At 33.7% G+C, this 18,673-nt stretch overlaps 2 protein-coding genes across 4 annotated transcripts in view; one reads left to right on the forward strand and one right to left on the reverse strand.

Moving 5' to 3' along the window:
• Positions 1-11,778, reverse strand: part of LOC141432879 (b(0,+)-type amino acid transporter 1-like) — a 28,316-nt gene extending 16,538 nt beyond the window's left edge. The window contains exons 1-2 of one of the 3 annotated variants that reach the window (XM_074094694.1): positions 11,696-11,713; positions 9,797-9,838 (exon numbers count right to left, since the gene is read on the reverse strand). Coding sequence is in view for 1 of the 3 variants with exons in the window: in XM_074094690.1 (XP_073950791.1) it covers positions 11,696-11,763 (68 nt within the window). In the remaining 2 variants the exon portion in view is untranslated. Of the gene's footprint in view, positions 1-9,796; positions 10,083-11,695 lie in introns of those variants that run through there. The other 2 variants (XM_074094690.1, XM_074094691.1) reach the window with 2 other exon arrangements.
• Positions 11,779-13,483: 1,705 nt separating this feature from the next.
• Positions 13,484-17,927, forward strand: LOC141432884 (protein arginine N-methyltransferase 1-like; the record flags this gene model as incomplete). Its single annotated transcript, XM_074094703.1, is given in 5 exon segments — positions 13,484-13,829; positions 13,920-14,080; positions 16,146-16,310; positions 16,769-16,917; positions 17,780-17,927. Coding segments are annotated over 5 exon segments (687 nt in total), but the record flags the coding sequence as incomplete, so codon positions are not given.
• Between the last annotated feature and the right edge of the window lie 746 nt (positions 17,928-18,673).

The following is an 18,673-nucleotide window of genomic DNA, read 5'->3' on the forward strand; positions in this document are numbered from 1 at the left end:
GAAATGATCGTTAAAAGATTTCATTCTGGTACATGATTCAGTGTCTTTGACTGCAAGTATGTTATGTAGACGTACGGTCGAGGACTTATTAATTGCCGGCCCACCACGGAACCTTTTCAAAGTTAAGTTATTTGGATTTCCCTTGTTAATTAATGTGATGTCACGTGGATGTTACTATGACGTTTACCGTGAAATAGTTCCGTGGTGGGTGGGTCAGGGGGATTAAAGTCCTTGACCGTGCTTGTTAGATCATCTTGCTCGCTAATCCTGTCGTGAAGCACTTGCTTGCACTGTTGTGTTTCGGCGTGGAGAGTAAGACAGCCGGTGAAATTACTGGCACTTGAGGTATCCCATCTTAGGCCTCTAGCTTGGCAATGCATCTGCAATCCCCCTGGTGTTGCAGGTGTCTATGGGCGGTGGTGATCTCTTACCATTAGGAGAGTCACTTGCTCGTTTGCCATTCAGTCAAATAAAAAAATATTTAAGATCCAGCTCTTGCATTCAAATTCGTCTAGCCGGTTCAGTGTGAAATCGTAACAAACACGACAAACTCACAAGCTCAATAAGTTCCCTAATGATATTGTTACGCCACTGGCCCACAAATATCGACTTTATTCACCGGAAGGGAAGCAAGGTCATAGCTAGCTTCTGAAGGGCAGGGCATATTGGCACACGGGGATAATTATCACTATAAATATTGAAATGAAGCTGAAAAATATCAAATTAAATGGAAATACCAGCGATGTGTAAGTCAAACTTGTACACAAAGGGGGGTGCCGCTCGAAGGATATAACAACAATTGTGATATAATGCGACAGTTGATATAATTTTCATTTGATATAATGCAATTTATCTTAAAAACTAAACATTTCCATTGTTATTAATTCGATTTGATGTACTTTGGGTTAGGTTAGGTTAGGTTTATTTTATAAAAAAATCTGTGAAGCTCCTATCCTTGGAAATTATATCAAATGTTGTTATACCGATCATTACACATCCCAGAAAGGGTTCCTTACCGCTCTACCATAGAATTATTGCCATAAAATAAGGATAAAGCAACTGCCCGTGCCTCGAAAGAGGAACGAATCTGGATACCATAATCGAGCTTAGCTTCGTAATCCGGTTTTCTAACCCCTAGCTTGGCAAACCGATCGTCAAGTAAGAAATATCGTGTTATTTATGGTACAAAGTTGATATTGGGGTGATCAGGCAGGGCTTGATCAGGGTCAATGACTGAGTGTGCATGTGACCTATCCAAAGGACCTACTATCTTGTAGATTAATAAAAAAAATGTTACCTTCATAAAAGGTGAATCCAAGTGACCTTGAACCACCCTAGTTAAGGCCTTCACAGAACTAGGGTGGAGTTAGGTCAAGGTACTTATTCATTCTTTGCAGAAAATATATTGCACTCTACCTACGCAGGTGCGTAGGGAATCAGATTGTTGGCATTGGCAATAACATATTTGTGTGATGTACTTACACGTGTGTCTTACTGATCTCCCTTAGGTAACTTTCGAAGGTTAGCGAGTGATCAAATTCTTATCGTTCAATAACTTTGCCACAAAGTTTGCAACAGACAAATTATTAAGATTAGGAATGTTGTATAACAATATTAAAAGTTCATTAACATATCTAAGTTAGTATTTTATGACTTTATAATTGGCTACCTACTTAAGATTTACTGTGGACGAATTGTGCCTAATGGTTTAGATTTATGTTTTAACTAAGGGACCAAATACAACCCTGTAATTTTTATAATTTATCTATTGATTTTTAATTTACTTGAATATGCTAGCTTTCATAGTTAAGTTAATTGAGATTGCAATGAAACACGATCATGTCGCAGACTTGATCACGAACAATAGAATTTTGGATTAAATTGTGAAAGTAAACAGTTTGAAATTAATTTTGCTGTTCCCAAATACATATTTAGCACAAATCAATTTGTTCTTTAAAAAAATAGGGACAAGGTACGAACAGAATATGTATTTACTATCAGCAATAAAACGCTGTTTGTATAAAATACTTGTTGCTCAAATGAAGAGCCTTGAGGAATACCAGATATCTTGTGTGAATATGAACTTCCTTGAAGACGTATATATGAACATTAGCAAGCAGCTAAATGACCTATCACGACGCTTCTACGTTTGATATTTCTTCTGCGTTTCGAAAAATGTGCGTGACAGTTTAACGCTAAAGTATTTTTACTTATGGTACTATTCAATGGAAAAAATCAATTGTGTAAACAAATGTGGTGACTGACATTGACACTTGACTGACGACTGGCTGACTGACTGACTGACGTTGGCTCTAGTGATGTGAAAGCTCTTTAAGATACTTCAATCAGCAGTAAATAATTATTTTGAATTTACTCATATTTCATTATTTAATGTTTTCCCTAAGTTAAATTTTTAAAAATGGCGAATCACGTATTCTCTTAGTCCTGTTCAAGAGTCATTCACAATGTTTCCATGTCCCTTTTAACTTAAAATGTTTAATAGCATTTTCACGAAGTTTTAGAATTAGGTATATCTTCAAATATATATACCTAACGTTTTTTCCATACAAACTTACACTCCCCTTTATACCCCTTTAAGGGTAGAATTTTTAAAATGGTGAAACATGTATATCCACTTATATTTTTGACGTATATTTTCCCCAAGGTTTATGATGGAGTATTTTAGAATTGAAAGGGTCAGTTAAAATATGGATTAATTTAGAATTTTTTGCTGCTTAAGTAGCGTAGTAGAAAAAAGCAACCTGAGATATGTGTGCATAGGAGAAATTTGTATCTTGACTCCTGTCCAACGGTGGTGTAGGGGTTATAGTACGCAGTACGGATTGCTGAGGACCTAGGTTCGATTCCCAGCGCTGGTCTCTTTTTCTGGTTTTTCTGTGCATCCATGTCTCAGTTTGTATTTTCGATATAATTTAGAAGAGGCATTTTTAAATTTACATAAGACAGGGAAATGAGAGTAGACACAGGGAAGTGATTCAAAATGATTGTTTGGTCCAACAATGGACTCCACAGTAAATATGATAAGTACTAGTAAATAGAAATCTACATAATTTCTACTATAATACTCTTTTATCGTCCAACTAGTGTTTACCCACGGCTTCGCACACGTAAATCATTAGGTCCAACAGCTGAAATACCGGGATTTTTAAAAATTGCCGTGGGAATTCCCGAAAATTAAATCGTTGTTTTCATTGACATTACATTAAAAACAATCATGGTAAAATTTCATGACTCTAAGCCCAGCGGTTATTAGTTCGAAATTTATCCCTATCTCGTGGGAATATCGAAATAAAAAGTAGGCTATGTTTTATTCCAGATGTCAAACTATCTATATACCAATTTTCATGACAAAGCTGAGCGGTTGTTATTTCAAGATTTTATCCCTATCCCATGGGAATATCGGGATAAAAAGTATCCTATGTTATCTAACTTTTCGCCAAATTTCATCCAAATCCGTCCAGCCGTTTCAGCGTGAAGAAGTAACGAACATATTCACTCACTCACTCACAAACTTTCACATTTATAATATTAGTAGGATTAGTAGGATAGTAGGATAGGATTAGAAACCTTTATAAACCTTCATAAATAGTGTAACTTAACACAAATAATTAATATCTACGAATAAATTAATTTGCAGAGCCAGCCATAATTATCGGTAGGTAAGGTTGGTTCAGTCAAATAATAATTTTGTTGGTACAGCACTAAATTTCCAGAGACTAGACCGACCATAGACCAACTTCGGTGAGGAAAAAATTATCATGTCAATTTGACAAATATAACGGATTTTCGTCTTCCATTTAATTCTATAAAATAAACATATTTACACGATTATTTAATGATAAAATGATTGTTAAAAACAGTGCTGAGCTCATTGAGATGTGAATATGATCGGGATTGGCGTTCAAATGTAAGTAACTACGGAGTAATCGTGAAAAAATGCTTTGTTTACACAATTGATTTTTTCCATTGAATAGTATTATACATTGTATCATGGAATGGATGCCGTAGTGTGTTGATATAAGTAATATAACAGGAAAATAACCAAACTTAACCAACAAAAAGTTGGAAAACCCCCGATATTGTCACTTCAAAGTTCAATATCTCAAAAACGGCTGAACCGATTTTAATAAAACATGCCTACGAACCATTGCTAGAAACCCTGCTTTCAAATAAAAAAATTGCATTCTAATCGGTTCACCCGTTTAAGAGCTACGGTGCCACAGACAGAAAGACAGACACACAGACACACATAGCGGTCAAACTTATACCACCCCTCTTTTTGTGTGGGGGATTAAAAAGGGACCGTTTGAGAATCCGTAGGGATCAAACCCATTTTTCATTGGAAAAAAAACACGAAATTTGGAATCCAGCTAGGCCTCACAGCACTGGTGATGGAAAAAAGTTAAACAATCATTGATGCGCAAAGGATGATTTGGTTTATGTTATGATAAAAATACTATGAAATTCAAGCTTATTTCTCTTATAAACTAGCTGGATAAGAAAAAACATAACATTGAGCAGAAACAGTGCATTTATCTTTGCAAAAAAGGCAAAATAACTTTTGATATTCTAGTATTGTACCAAAGTCTATATATATACCTAATTGCTACAATGAAGTAGGTTATTAAGATTGGAATGCTGCCGTGTAAGGCTCAACAAATAATTTAAATCAAGATGTACACAATCCTTATCAAATTTACTTTTACGATAAACTTGCAATTAAAATAGCGTAGTACTCTCAAATCTGTTAATAAGCAAGTTAAAAGATAAGAGCCAGATATGTTGTATTTAGACAGTTGTATGTGGGTAATGAGATTTACAATAGGTACGAAGTAAGTAAGTACAATGAAAACGTTTGTCGTGTGTAACTAATTTAGTTACAGGCAGTGGTAATTAAATAGCTTTCAATAAATTATTTGCACTAATAGAATTCTTTTTCTACAACAAGTTTAATTAACGTAATGCGAAAATGTTATAGTTGAAATGAACGTGTAACAAATCTAAATGCTGACCACCTACTGTATTTTTTTCTACTTCAATAGCTAATGGTTGGCGTAGCAAGAAACCGATTGTTGTGAAGATATTTTGGGAAACCCTATATCCAACAGTGGATGTGATTCAACTACCAGTTCAACTTTCAAATTTCGATTACTGAATTCGAATTACAACTGTGTGTAGCAAGAAAAGTGTTGTAATGCCCGTTTTAACTAACTCTCAATCTCAACCTGGATGTCCTCGAACGCTAAATATCGTGGGTAAACGACACAACACAGCGTACTCATTGCCTTACCAACTTATTTTTGCTTGTGATAGTGTCGCTATTAGTAACCGGTCCATGTAAATAAAGTATCAGGTTAGCTTAGTTCCAATTTTCACCACCAGATTAAATAACTTTGTAAAGTATACGTATACTTGAGTGATATTTACAGTCAGTAAATCCACTTAACGCCCCCCCAACTGTCCTGCGTTTACTCCATTATTCATGTGATTATTATACCGTTTGTTTTGTTTAAAATGTAGTGTATTTCTGAGGATTTCATCTACATTTATTCTTGTTTTGTACCTATACATTGCTTAATCTCCATATTAATTTTGTATTTATTTCTACATTGTTTATTTTCCTTGAGCAAATAATTGAATTGCTTTCGTATGTCCCGTCTATTATATTATTCTTATTATTAAGCATATCATGGGTTTTATATCGTTTTGCATTGTGAGTATTGTGACACGCGGAACAATATACGGCAATGGCACTGAATTCGTTTTAATCACATTGTTTCCGGCGGTTAATGTGGTGAACAAATGCATGAAATGCGTTTTTATTTATGATATTTTTATACGCTTGGCTAGAATTACGGCATAGAATGATCGTATAAATCGGAGAAGGTTATTGATTTAGTTTTTCTTAACTTACTTAACTCGTAGCTTTGTCATTTATTCACTTTTTTTACTTCAATTCATACTTTCAAATCAATCTACCGGTCATTTTATCAATGTTTTCAGTTACTTTTAAATTTTCCGCACATTTTAAGTTTTAGTACTTATTGGATTTGTACTCATTTTTTTTAATCTAGTTTTAGCCGTTAAAAATCTGAGCTTAAACATTTTTTTTGCTGCAAATTAACCACATATTCGCAGCACAAATAAGATTACCAAACGAAATTAAGGCTTTTAAAAACGAAACCATTATCTAGGAGGGTCACCTTTTTTTTATTCACCAACGAATAAAGTTCGTATCTTTTTAGTTTTCAATGGCGTTTATTAGCTTCACCGTAATTTACCGATCTTTTTAATCACACGCTTTCCGGTGGTGCATGAATGCATGGAATGCGTCATATTTTGTTTTTGTTTTTATCGTGCCACGCTCAACTCACTCCTTTGTGTTTATTTACGCCTGGCTGCTGACCTTTTAAAAATAAACAGAGTGATTTTACTTTATTCAAATACCTGGACATCATGCTGTAGAATAAAAAGATCTAAAAATGTATGAAATTGCAGGAATTAAATGTTGGATTGCAGTCCTTCTGAGAAAGCTTTTCGATGCATATTAACTGCATGTTTTCGAATCGTTATAAATCAGAAATGACATCGCTATGTGCGGACATGCACATTAAAACATTTTTGTAATTTATTTGAAATACTGTTAAGCTATAGAGAAGGTTATTATTTTTGTATACTAGCTGTTGCCCGCGGTTTTTTAGTTTTTTATTTTGAATTTACTTGCATTTATGTATGGATAGATTAGGAATAAACAAAGGTATGTCTTAGAATACATATAATACCAAATGTTATTGCCTGAAATTGAATGTTGAATAATGATATATACATAAATTGTAGTAATAGAGGTATTTATATTGAATGACATTATGAATATAATTAATTCGGAGTTCCAATGATTATTATCTAAAATAAAAATGTATAATGATCATTAGGATTTAAAATTGTATGAGATACATTTTCGAAGTTTCAATAATCGATTTTGCAATTTTGTATGAACTTTAGCTCACCCAAGTTAGGCCACTAGTATTTAGGAGAAATCAGTTTCATATTACGTCTTGTTTACATTTAAAATTTTGAATTTGAATTTTGAATTTTGAATTTGAATTTGAATTTTGAATTTGAAGTTCCCAATCCGCACTGGGCCCGCGTGGGAACTATGGCCCAAGCCCTTTTGTTCTAAGAGGAGGCCTGTGCCCAGCAGTGGGACGTATATAGGCTGGGATGATGATGATGATTACGTCTTGAATGTTCCCTTAAAGTAAGTGAAAGTAAAAAAATCATGCTATAACGTAGATATGTTATCTACAATAACACACTATATTAGGTAGATAACATTGTTGCATTATTGGGACATTGAACGAGGGCGCTGAAAATGTGAACAGCTGAAAGTAACAGTGCACAAAGCTGCTTTAGTTCAGGTTATTTGAAGGTCTCTTTTTATTCAATAAAAATGTGTTCGTCTGTTTTACTTTTTAAGTTTTACTTCATGACGTTGAAATCCATGATAAAAATATAAAAAAAAATCGTGACTAACTTTTTTCTGTAGTTATAATTAGATATTACATACCTTACCTATACAATAACTTCCTAACGCCCAAGTAAAATTTTTCGATTTAAGAATATCAAACTATAATATCATTTATGATAGAGTTTGATGTTTAAATTACAATAAATCTTTTATACAGTGTGTGGCCCAAAACCAGGAATACTTAATATTAAAAACAGAGGTTCTATAAGTCACCGTCACCGGTAATTGGATCATCATGGGCCCAATTTAATTAAAATTAAAACTCAACTTTTGTTTTTTATCTAACAAACTCAATCGTAAATTCAATGAACGCCATCATAGAACCCAACTGACGTCGCCTGTCACACTACAAATATCAAACATTTTGCTTTACATTGCTTCTTCGAATAAACTTTAAAGTGTAATAAAAATAAAAAATCGAATTATTTTTAAAGTCGCTCGTTGTTTAAAAACTGATAGACCACTTATTTGGCTGATGGTACCTGTATATTTACAAAATCTCATAGAAATGGGAATGCTGGCAGACGGGGTGGGTGGAAAATCCACCCCATTTTATGCTCGCAGGCGCCAGCAAAAACCATCAGTACATTGCATCATCCCCCACAGAATGTTTCATGGATATCACATATATGATATGGACCATATGTAGTTCAATTCAATTCATTTATTGCTTGAAATAAATGTAAGTACAGATGCCCACTGTGGTAGTGGTACAGTCAACTACAAATAGATCGATACGGCCAAAGTTACAAAAATATCTACTTATATGCGACTTGATTGATTTGACATAAGGTCGCGTAGGTATAGGTACATATTTTTTAACTATGGCCGTATCGATATCTTTATAGTTGACTGTACCAAATTCAAGTTATAAGTAATAATGCTCTACGAATTCATAATTGTTCCAGTATTGCAGTTATATAGGATTTTAATTTGTTTAATGATTTTTCTTTTCTCAGTACATTAAACCATAGATTTTGTAGCAAATGACACTTCAGTGAGTAATAAATATTATGAAAAAGAAAAATGCATTTCCGTTTCTCATACTTGCTAGCTAATATATTGCCTTGATTTAAGCCGCGTGAAGTTACTATTTATGATTTAGTACATAAAATAAAATCTACTTCATGTATCAAAAGAGGTTTATATTGTATTGAACCTGCTACTTTTATAAACCCTATTGTGCAAATATACTTATATAGGAATGTTAGAAATAATCCCTCCGGCGTCTTACGTCAAAGTCGTAAAATGTCCAGGTGTCCAGGTAGCTTATATTAACTTTCGTTTTGTCAATGACCCTTTAGTGGTTTCTATTTGAAGTATATTGGAGATATCAATGAGAAGAAACACAAAACACAATCCATCCCATCCCAGCCTATATATACGTCCCATTGCTGGGCACAGGCCTCCTCTCAGAACAAGAGGGCTTCGGCCATAGTTCCCACGCGGGCCCAGTGCGGATTGGGAACTTCACAAGCACCATTGAATTGTTTCGCAGGTTTATGAAGGTTTCCTCACGATGTTTTCCTTTACCGCAAAGCTCGTGGTGAATTTCAAATGTTATTCCGCACATGAATTTCGAAAAACTCTGAGGTGCGAGCCGGGGTTTGAACCCATGACCCTCTACTTGCGAGGCGATAGGTCAAACCATTAGGCCACCACGTTTAGATAGTTTTAATATTTAAATCCTTATTGTTCTTTCAATGAATTTGATTTTCTTATTCTACGCCTGTAATAATAAATAGAAAATATCTAAGAAACAAAGAAGTAGGTAACTAAATAAAGCAAAAGTAAAGATGCACTATCGTAATTTTTATTACCATATTAAGTGATTTTGGATTAAGTAATTAAAGAGTTCAATTAAGCACACGTTAACGTTTCTTTTTTTATATAAAATTAATTATATTCAATTGAAAAATCATGTTACCGCTTTTTTCGTTATTAGTAGGTATGTTTTATAAGATACGAGAAGGCTTGTTGTGGACATAATCTAAGAATGCTTTACATGCATGTTTTTTATTTAGTTAACGGAGCCTAATGTTGAGTATTGTTCTGTTTTTAACTAATCCTTTTTATTCATTGCAATAGAATGTACTTACTTAAATTAATGTTTTTGTTTTCTTCTTAGGCATTTTGTATTAAATATTAAATGTAAAATAAAATAGCAGTTTTAATAAATATACAACAAAATAGCCTGTAGGTACATTGCATACCTACGTCAGATAAAAAAAAGTGTTAAGTACTTACTTTACAACAGCTGGTGTTCCAAAAAATTAAAGTAGTATAATACTATTCAATGGAAAAAATCAATTGTGTAAACAAAGCATTTTTTCACGATTACTCCGTAGTTACTTACATTTGAACGCCAATCCCGATCATATTCACATCTCAATGAGCTCAGCACTGTTTTTAACAATCATTTTATCATTAAATAATCGTGTAAATATGTTTATTTTATAGAATTAAATGGAAGACGAAAATCCGTTATATTTGTCAAATTGACATGATAATTTTTCCTCACCGAAGTTGGTCTATGGTCGGTCTAGTCTCTGAAATTTAGTGCTGTACCAACAAAATTAATTATTTGACTGAACCAACCTTACCTACCGATAATTATGGCTGGCTCTGCAAATTAATTTATTCGTAGATATTAATTATTTGTGTTAAGTTACACTATTTAATGAAGGTTTATAAAGGTTTCTAATCCTATCCTACTATCCTACTAATCCTACTAATATTATAAATGTGAAAGTTTGTGAGTGAGTGAGTGAATATGTTCGTTACTTCTTCACGCTGAAACGGCTGGACGGATTTGGATGAAATTTGGCGAAAAGTTAGATAACATAGGATACTTTTTATCCCGATATTCCCATGGGATAGGGATAAAATCTTGAAATAACAACCGCTCAGCTTTGTCATGAAAATTGGTATATAGATAGTTTGACATCTGGAATAAAACATAGCCTACTTTTTATTTCGATATTCCACGAGATAGGATAAAATTTCGAACTAATAACCGCTGGGCTTAGAGTCATGAAATTTTACCATGATTGTTTTTAATGTAATGTCAATGAAAACAACGATTTAATTTTCGGGAATTCCCACGGCAATTTTTAAAAATCCCGGTATTTCAGCTGTTGGACCTAATGATTTACGTGTGCGAAGCCGTGGGTAAACACTAGTTGGACGATAAAAGAGTATTATAGTAGAAATTATGTAGATTTCTATTTACTAGTACTTATCATATTTACTGTGGAGTCCATTGTTGGACCAAACAATCATTTTGAATCACTTCCCTGTGTCTACTCTCATTTCCTGTCTTATGTAAATTTAAAAATGCCTCTTCTAAATTATATCGAAAATACAAACTGAGACATGGATGCACAGAAAAACCAGAAAAAGAGACCAGCGCTGGGAATCGAACCTAGGTCCTCAGCAATCCGTACTGCGTACTATAACCCCTACACCACCGTTGGACAGGAGTCAAGATACAAATTTCTCCTATGCACACATATCTCAGGTTGCTTTTTTCTACTACGCTACTTAAGCAGCAAAAAATTCTAAATTAATCCATATTTTAACTGACCCTTTCAATTCTAAAATACTCCATCATAAACCTTGGGGAAAATATACGTCAAAAATATAAGTGGATATACATGTTTCACCATTTTAAAATTCTACCCTTAAAGGGGTATAAAGGGGAGTGTAAGTTTGTATGGAAAAAACGTTAGGTATATATATTTGAAGATATACCTAATTCTAAAACTTCGTGAAAATGCTATTAAACATTTTAAGTTAAAAGGGACATGGAAACATTGTGAATGACTCTTGAACAGGACTAAGAGAATACGTGATTCGCCATTTTTAAAAATTTAACTTAGGGAAAAACATTAAATAATGAAATATGAGTAAATTCAAAATAATTATTTACTGCTGATTGAAGTATCTTAAAGAGCTTTCACATCACTAGAGCCAACGTCAGTCAGTCAGTCAGCCAGTCGTCAGTCAAGTGTCAATGTCAGTCACCACATTTGTTTACACAATTGATTTTTTCCATTGAATAGTACCATAGTTACTTAACACTTCACAAACTCATCATATGTATATTTATATAGAATATTTTATGAAATAAAAATAAAAACAAACTCGACTGCTAGTTTCAACCGATTTGTGGACGCGTGCGCCCTCAAACACTCCAAAGTCTGGACTGCCATTAATTTGTATAGTATAGAATATACTAGGTACCTACTTCTGTACAAATACTATTACTAACGATTGTCGCGTCTAATGATAAGATAAAATGTTCTTAAAAAATGGAATATGATATGCTGTTGCTATTGCCATATCGCGATAACTACTTAAAACTTTATCGAACTTATCTTTGGTCGGACTAATTAGTATCTTTTCGGTTATTTAATTTAAACGAATTTGAAGTGTTTCGTTTATTTGCTCGTAGACGTAACGTTGTAGAACACTTTTTAATTTATATACTTAGGTACTCTAGAGGTACTCAAACTATTGAAGTATGACCTTTTTAGTAAATTACTTCATATAATTTTTTTTGTTCATACGCATGGTTTTATTCTTGAGATTTATTAATTATTATTATTCTTATTTATTGATTAGTAAAATTTAACTATACTTAAATCAACTTGCCGTGAAGCAGCAGTGCTTGCACTGTTGTGTTTCGGCGTGGAGAGTAAGACAGCCGGTGAACTTACTGGCACTTGAGGTATCCCATCTTAGGCTTCTAGGTTGGCAACGCATCTGAAATACCCTTGGTGTTGCAGATGTTTATGGGCGGTGGTGATCTCTTACCACTTACTCGCACTCGAGACGCACTTGCTCGTTAGCCATCCAGTCAAATAAAAAAAAAACTTTTTTTAGTACTTAAGTAGCCAGAAAATAAAATTTTGTTTTCGTCGCATTGATTCATCGAAATGAAGTTAATAAAGATGTGTTTGGAGAAATATTCATATTGAATAGAAGAAGTGGAACTTTTTAATATTATTTAAATGTACCTAGGTATTAACAATTTTGGAAATTTGATTTTCTGTTTTTTGTATGTATTTTTTATTTTTATGGTTTGCTTTTAGGAATTTTACTTTTAATTCATCATCATCATCATGTCAGCCGAAAGACGTCCACTGCTGGATAGGTACAGCTACTTTTATAATTATAATATTTTAACTCGAGAATACAGAATAGATAAGCTGTCTTTCGTTAAAAGTTAAATAATGTCATATTGTTACAACCATTTAATTAATAGACTCCTAATAGAGATAATAATTTTTTAATACTAACTTTTTTTATACTACTACCATTTGCTTTTATTGGATATCAACAACCTTTGTCCTTGCATTTATTTACCAGTTTTTTTGGAGAAAAAGAAAATTGAGTTAAGAAAGTTGAGTTATTAAATGGAAAAAATCGATTACAGAAATCATTGTTGTCAAACTAAATCGACCGACTAAGCTTACGTTGCTCTTGGTACGGTACGGCACTGGTTATGTTTTTTTTTTATTTGATGGCTAATGGATATAATGGATGAGTTTTTTTATGATGGCAAAGCAATGGCAAAGTAAAACAAGGTAAAATGTTGCCATATTTCAGCAAGTCAACTTGTGCTTGTGGTCCAGTGTCGCCACCTTAGGGTATTTTACCCTAAATTTAGGGTATATTTACTCTTTTAGGGTAAAAGTTTTCTAATAAAATGCACGATTTCAAGAAAAAAATTACTGCAGATGACATAGAAGCCAAGACTATTATGGATGCATTCCAAGAATGTTTCGAAACGGTGTCGTAGTTCAGCTATTAGTTTATTAATAAATCGCATTTATTTACTTTCTTTTTATTTAAAAAAAATTTAGGGTAAAAAAGAAAATGTGCCTAATTTAGGGTAGCGTTAGGGTTAAAAAAATATCTGAGGTGGCAACACTGTTGTGCACAATTTGAAAAAAAAAATTGCAAAAGTAATGCTTGGTCTTGGTCGCGTTTGGCTTCAAGCATTTTTGTAATATATAGAATTGTTAATTATTCGTCTGCGTAGTTAAATTTAAGTCCACTCGAGTTAGTATTAAGCAGTTTGTGTGATAATATTCAATCAGGATAAAGGTGGTATATCTATCATCTGCTACATATCGATTCGGCGTATTATAACGTACATAGCTAGGTTATAATTAGATTTCGGCATTTTCCATTTTGTGTTAATTTAACATGGAAAGCATGGATGTCGCGCAAGAAGGTGCCTCAGCTGCGACCACGCCTGTTGTTGAGAATGGTAAGTGCTTCATGTGAACAGCCATGCTTGATTTTTGCCAAAACGTGTTTTTTTTTTGCGAACAGTAAGTCCGATTTTTTTTGCTTTTAGGGCCTGATAAGAGTGTTACTGCCGAGGAGATGACCTCCAGGGATTATTACTTCGACTCGTATGCTCATTTCGGCATCCACGAAGAAATGTTGAAGGATGAAGTTCGTACCCTCACATACAGAAACGCCATGTACCACAATAAACACCTGTTCAAGGGAAAAGTAAGTTAAAACATTATTCTTTCTAAGATTTCTTCGCCTTCTGGCTTTAATCCACCAAAAATGACGTATCCATTACATTTTCTAAGCGAAAAATTTAGTTGTTAAGCTCATCATTTTAACCTACAATATTTCTATATAACACGCCGAAAAATGCTCTTAAATAATGTGTTAATGTTAAGTGTCAAGGAGAGTTCTTGGGGATTTGGATTCCACGCAGAATGGCCAGCCTCCTGTACCACAAAAGTTACCAGTGCAACAATTCTACAAAATTGTTAAGTTCCTCTTAGCAAAACGTCACAATTTTGTAGAAATGTAGCACTTGTCACTTTTGTAGTACAGGGGCCAGGTTATTTGTTGGCTCTCAGAGCCAACATCTCATAGTCATAGTACAACGTCTTTGATCTGTCCCTTGTGTAGGGAACTGAGCGAGCACCCATGAATAAAGAGTGGTACGGATGCAATATGGTGACAAAAGCATAAGATGGATAAGACTTATTAAACTTCGATTAATATTTTTGTGTAAAATGTATAATCTTCCTAATAATGGTGAAGTATCACTTTACAAATCGTCGGCCTAATTCGTTAACCTTCTAAGTCCATTTTGACTGAGTTTACAGGACATTGAAAAAACTGCATAGACTCTTCAATCGTTAACTAATCAAAATTTTGAAAATCCCATTGGTAGCTATGACTAAACTTGATATTTTAAAGATATAATTAACAGCATATCTTATACCAATCACAGGAAATTAATAAAAATGACTATTTAGCAGGTTTTCGTGATGAAGGTTAAATTGAATATAGGACTTAGCAGTTATTAGACTTAAATTGAGTATGCTGGAGAAAATATCCATAATATTTTGCTTGTTATTATTTTACCAAAAAACCAATTCAGCCTGTAATAAAAATTGTATTTAGTGTTAATCAATCACTAATAATTATGAGATGTACTTACACCTAAGATAAGACTCTTTTTTACTAAACAATCAGCAATAGGTAATTAACAAGCAAATAATGATTAAAATATATGTTCCGCACATTAAATTATATATAGAACTATGAGAAATAACACAATAAATTTACTCTGTTGATAATTTTCTCAAATAAATCGAATTTTCAGTAAAACATCGCATGACGCAACAGGCACGTGGTGTCGCGAATAACTGTCAGTGCGAAACTAAGACCCGAACTGGACTTAGCAGATTTTCTGTGTGGAAGTCAGAAAGCAGTTTTTCGGGCATAAGATTTGACACTTACTTTATGCTGATATAGCCGTTATTCCTTTACCAAACGGTAGAGAATGGTGTGCACTTTTGACAAGTATGAAAAGTAATTTTCACCCAAAAGTGGACTTAGCAGGTTAACGAATTAGGCCGACGAAATACGTAGTACGAGGTGATTTTCCCTTACATAAGTGGATAGTGAACTATAAAAGGAATGCTATATAGAAAAAAATACGATTATTTAATAATAATAATAATAATTCATTTATTTATTTACTACAACAATAAAATTATCCAATTATTTTTCAACTATGTTCTCTTTTTTAAACCAATTGTAGTCATATCTATATTACGTATATTGTTCGATATGATTTTGATGTAAATTGCATCCGTCGTCTGGAGTGTTCAAAGCCTCCATAAAAATAAGAAAATAATAATGAGTCAACCTATACATACTCATTTAATTTCTACAAGCTGTTTTTATTTAACTTTACAATGTTCATATCGGTCAACTCTAGTGGCACTACCTATACTATAATATCACAATAATAGGATAGTAAGATTAACATTTTTTTTTTAAATTTTGAAAACAAAAGTATTAAACTATTGACTAAGTGCATGGTCATTCTGCAATTAAAGTTTTGGAGTTTTTAGTTAAATATATTATCAATGATCCATTATCAATTACTGAGGGTTTAGGATTTGTCTTGATTTGATTTACTGAATAAATGATTTGAATTGAATTTTGAATTTGAATTTTGAATTTTGTCCTGCTCTTGTCTCCCAAGTCACCCAGTATAAAGCTAAAAAGACTGCATTCTCACTCAATAACTTAATTACAGACCGTGTTAGACATAGGCTGTGGTACGGGCATCCTTTCCATGTTTGCTGCCAAGGCTGGAGCGGCCAAGGTTATTGCTGTGGAGTGCTCCAACATTGTGGACTATGCTCGCAAGATTGTTGAGGCCAACAGGCTTGATGACGTCATCGAGATTGTCAAGGGAAAGGTCTGTGAACTTTACTTCTTCCAAATAAAACCCAATATGACTTTCAGCAATTAAGACATACATCTCAACATACATTGGAAGTGCATATTTGTGTCTGTATATCCTGCCATGTGATAGTAACAACTATCTTTTGGTCATAATACAATTTTTTGGTCAACAAAACACCAACATATCCATCTCACTCTTAGAACATCTACTTTGTATGTTACTTGACAGTTATTTTTAGACTCATGATAAAAAATACCTTTTAATAGTTTGTACTTTTAATTGTAATTGATTGTATTAGTTGTGAAGAATAACTTGTAAATTGATTAAATCTCTTTTATTATTTATAGTTAGTAAAAGGTGAAACAGTACATTAAAAAGTATTCTAAAAAGTTATTCTATAATATTCTATATCTTCATACTAAAATCCCTTTAGCTTAAATGAAATTAAGTTTGATGGACTTTTGAAACAGGTGGAGGAAGTGACTCTGCCGGTGGAGAAGGTGGACATCATAATCTCGGAGTGGATGGGCTACTGCCTGTTCTACGAGAGCATGTTGGACACTGTGCTGTACGCTCGTGATAAGTGGCTACAACCTGATGGCATGCTGTTCCCTGACAGGTCAGTCACCGATGCATTTTGGCAATAGGGAACATGCATGGGACACTTCTCTGAAACAATTTAACATAATACAAAACGGTAAAATAAAACGAATGACCTAAATGTTTTCTTTTTCGTAAAAAATATTAATTCATTAAGCATTCCTTCTCTTTCTATAAAAATGTTTAGCATGAACTATCTGAGGTAGCCATATAATATGAAGTCCTAGTCCATGATGGATCTCTGTCTAATTGAAAATTTAAAAGGTACATAGCTTTGTTGGATTTTAAGATATTTAGAAAATTCTTTTACAACTCTGTCAGACAATAAACGCGCGGTTCCCTCCAGGGTTTTTTGGTTATCAGAATAGCATGTTTTGCGGAATGTGCACTTTTAGAGAAAGTGTATTTAATAAGCCTATGCTACCATAGGTTCGGATTACTCTGGCCCTGAAGGGTAACTTTGGCTCGTAGGAGAATTATAGCTCTTTGCCATGTGATTGGTGTTGTGATTGATCAATCACATTTTTAACCCCCAACGCAAAAAGGGGGGTGCTATAAGTTTGACCGCTGTGTGTCTGTCTGTCTGTGGTACCGTAGCTGTTAAACGGGTTGACCGATTATAATGCGATTTTTTTTTATTTGAAATCAGGTTTTCTAGAGATGGTTCTTAGACATATTTCATCAAAATCGGTTCAGCCATTTTTGAGATATTGAACTTTGAAGTGACAAAGTCGGGGGTTTTCCAACTTTTTGTTGGTAAGGTTATTATGTATTTATTGGACCCTTCTTTATGTGGTTTTCATATGCGCCAAAGTAACCCTCCAATGGGTCAAAGTACCCCGACCTTATGGTATATTCTTTAACTGTGGTGTATTTGTCAGATGCACTCTGTTCATCTGCGGCATCGAAGATCGTCAGTACAAGGACGAGAAGATCAACTGGTGGGACGACGTGTACGGATTCGACATGAGCTCCATCCGCAAGGTGGCCATCTCGGAGCCGCTCGTCGACGTGGTCGACGCCAAACAGGTCGCGAACACCGGCTTTTTTATTTATTTTTTTAAACAGGATTCCATACTGTAGTAATGTTATAAACTAGCTTTCCCGTAAAAAAACTATCCTATGTGCTTCTTCGGGACTTAAAATATCTGTGTACCGAATTTCATCTAAATCAGTTTAACAGTTTAGATGTAGAGAAGAGGTAACAAATAAACAGACTTATAAACTTTCGTATTTATAACATTAGTTGCGTGTGTGTGTGTCGGTCCTGCATGCGGATTTGATCAAAAAAAATTCGTAGCAGGTGAAAAATTTGAGCAAACAACCTGTTGTACAGTCAAACAAATTGAATCATGACCAAGGGTGGTGGAACCTTTGTGCTACTAATGTCATTTTGGCATCTCATACTTTTGACAAAAGAATCGACTAAAATTACTTGTTTAAAAATGTAAATGTGCGTTGGTTACACTGTACAGTCACCTACATTAAAATCTGCCACAGGGAAGCGTGAATAAATATTTGACATGACGGCCCTAGAAATGGAGTCTAGTCATAGTCTAGATATTTATGCACACTTTGTTGTGTCGGACATTGATGCTGCTGACTAAATATAATACTGCACAGAATTCCATATACGAAAAATGACGTAACCTCTTGTATGTCAGATTAAAAAAAAAAAAACTGCATTCAAGTCTTGTTTGAAAATAATACCAATTTCACGTATTGAAATATTAATGGAAAAAGATAGCCTAAACTTTGGCACATAATATCTAAGT

This window comes from Choristoneura fumiferana, chromosome 11, assembly GCF_025370935.1.
Source record: "Choristoneura fumiferana chromosome 11, NRCan_CFum_1, whole genome shotgun sequence".
NCBI classification, from domain to species: Eukaryota; Metazoa; Arthropoda; class Insecta; order Lepidoptera; family Tortricidae; genus Choristoneura; species Choristoneura fumiferana.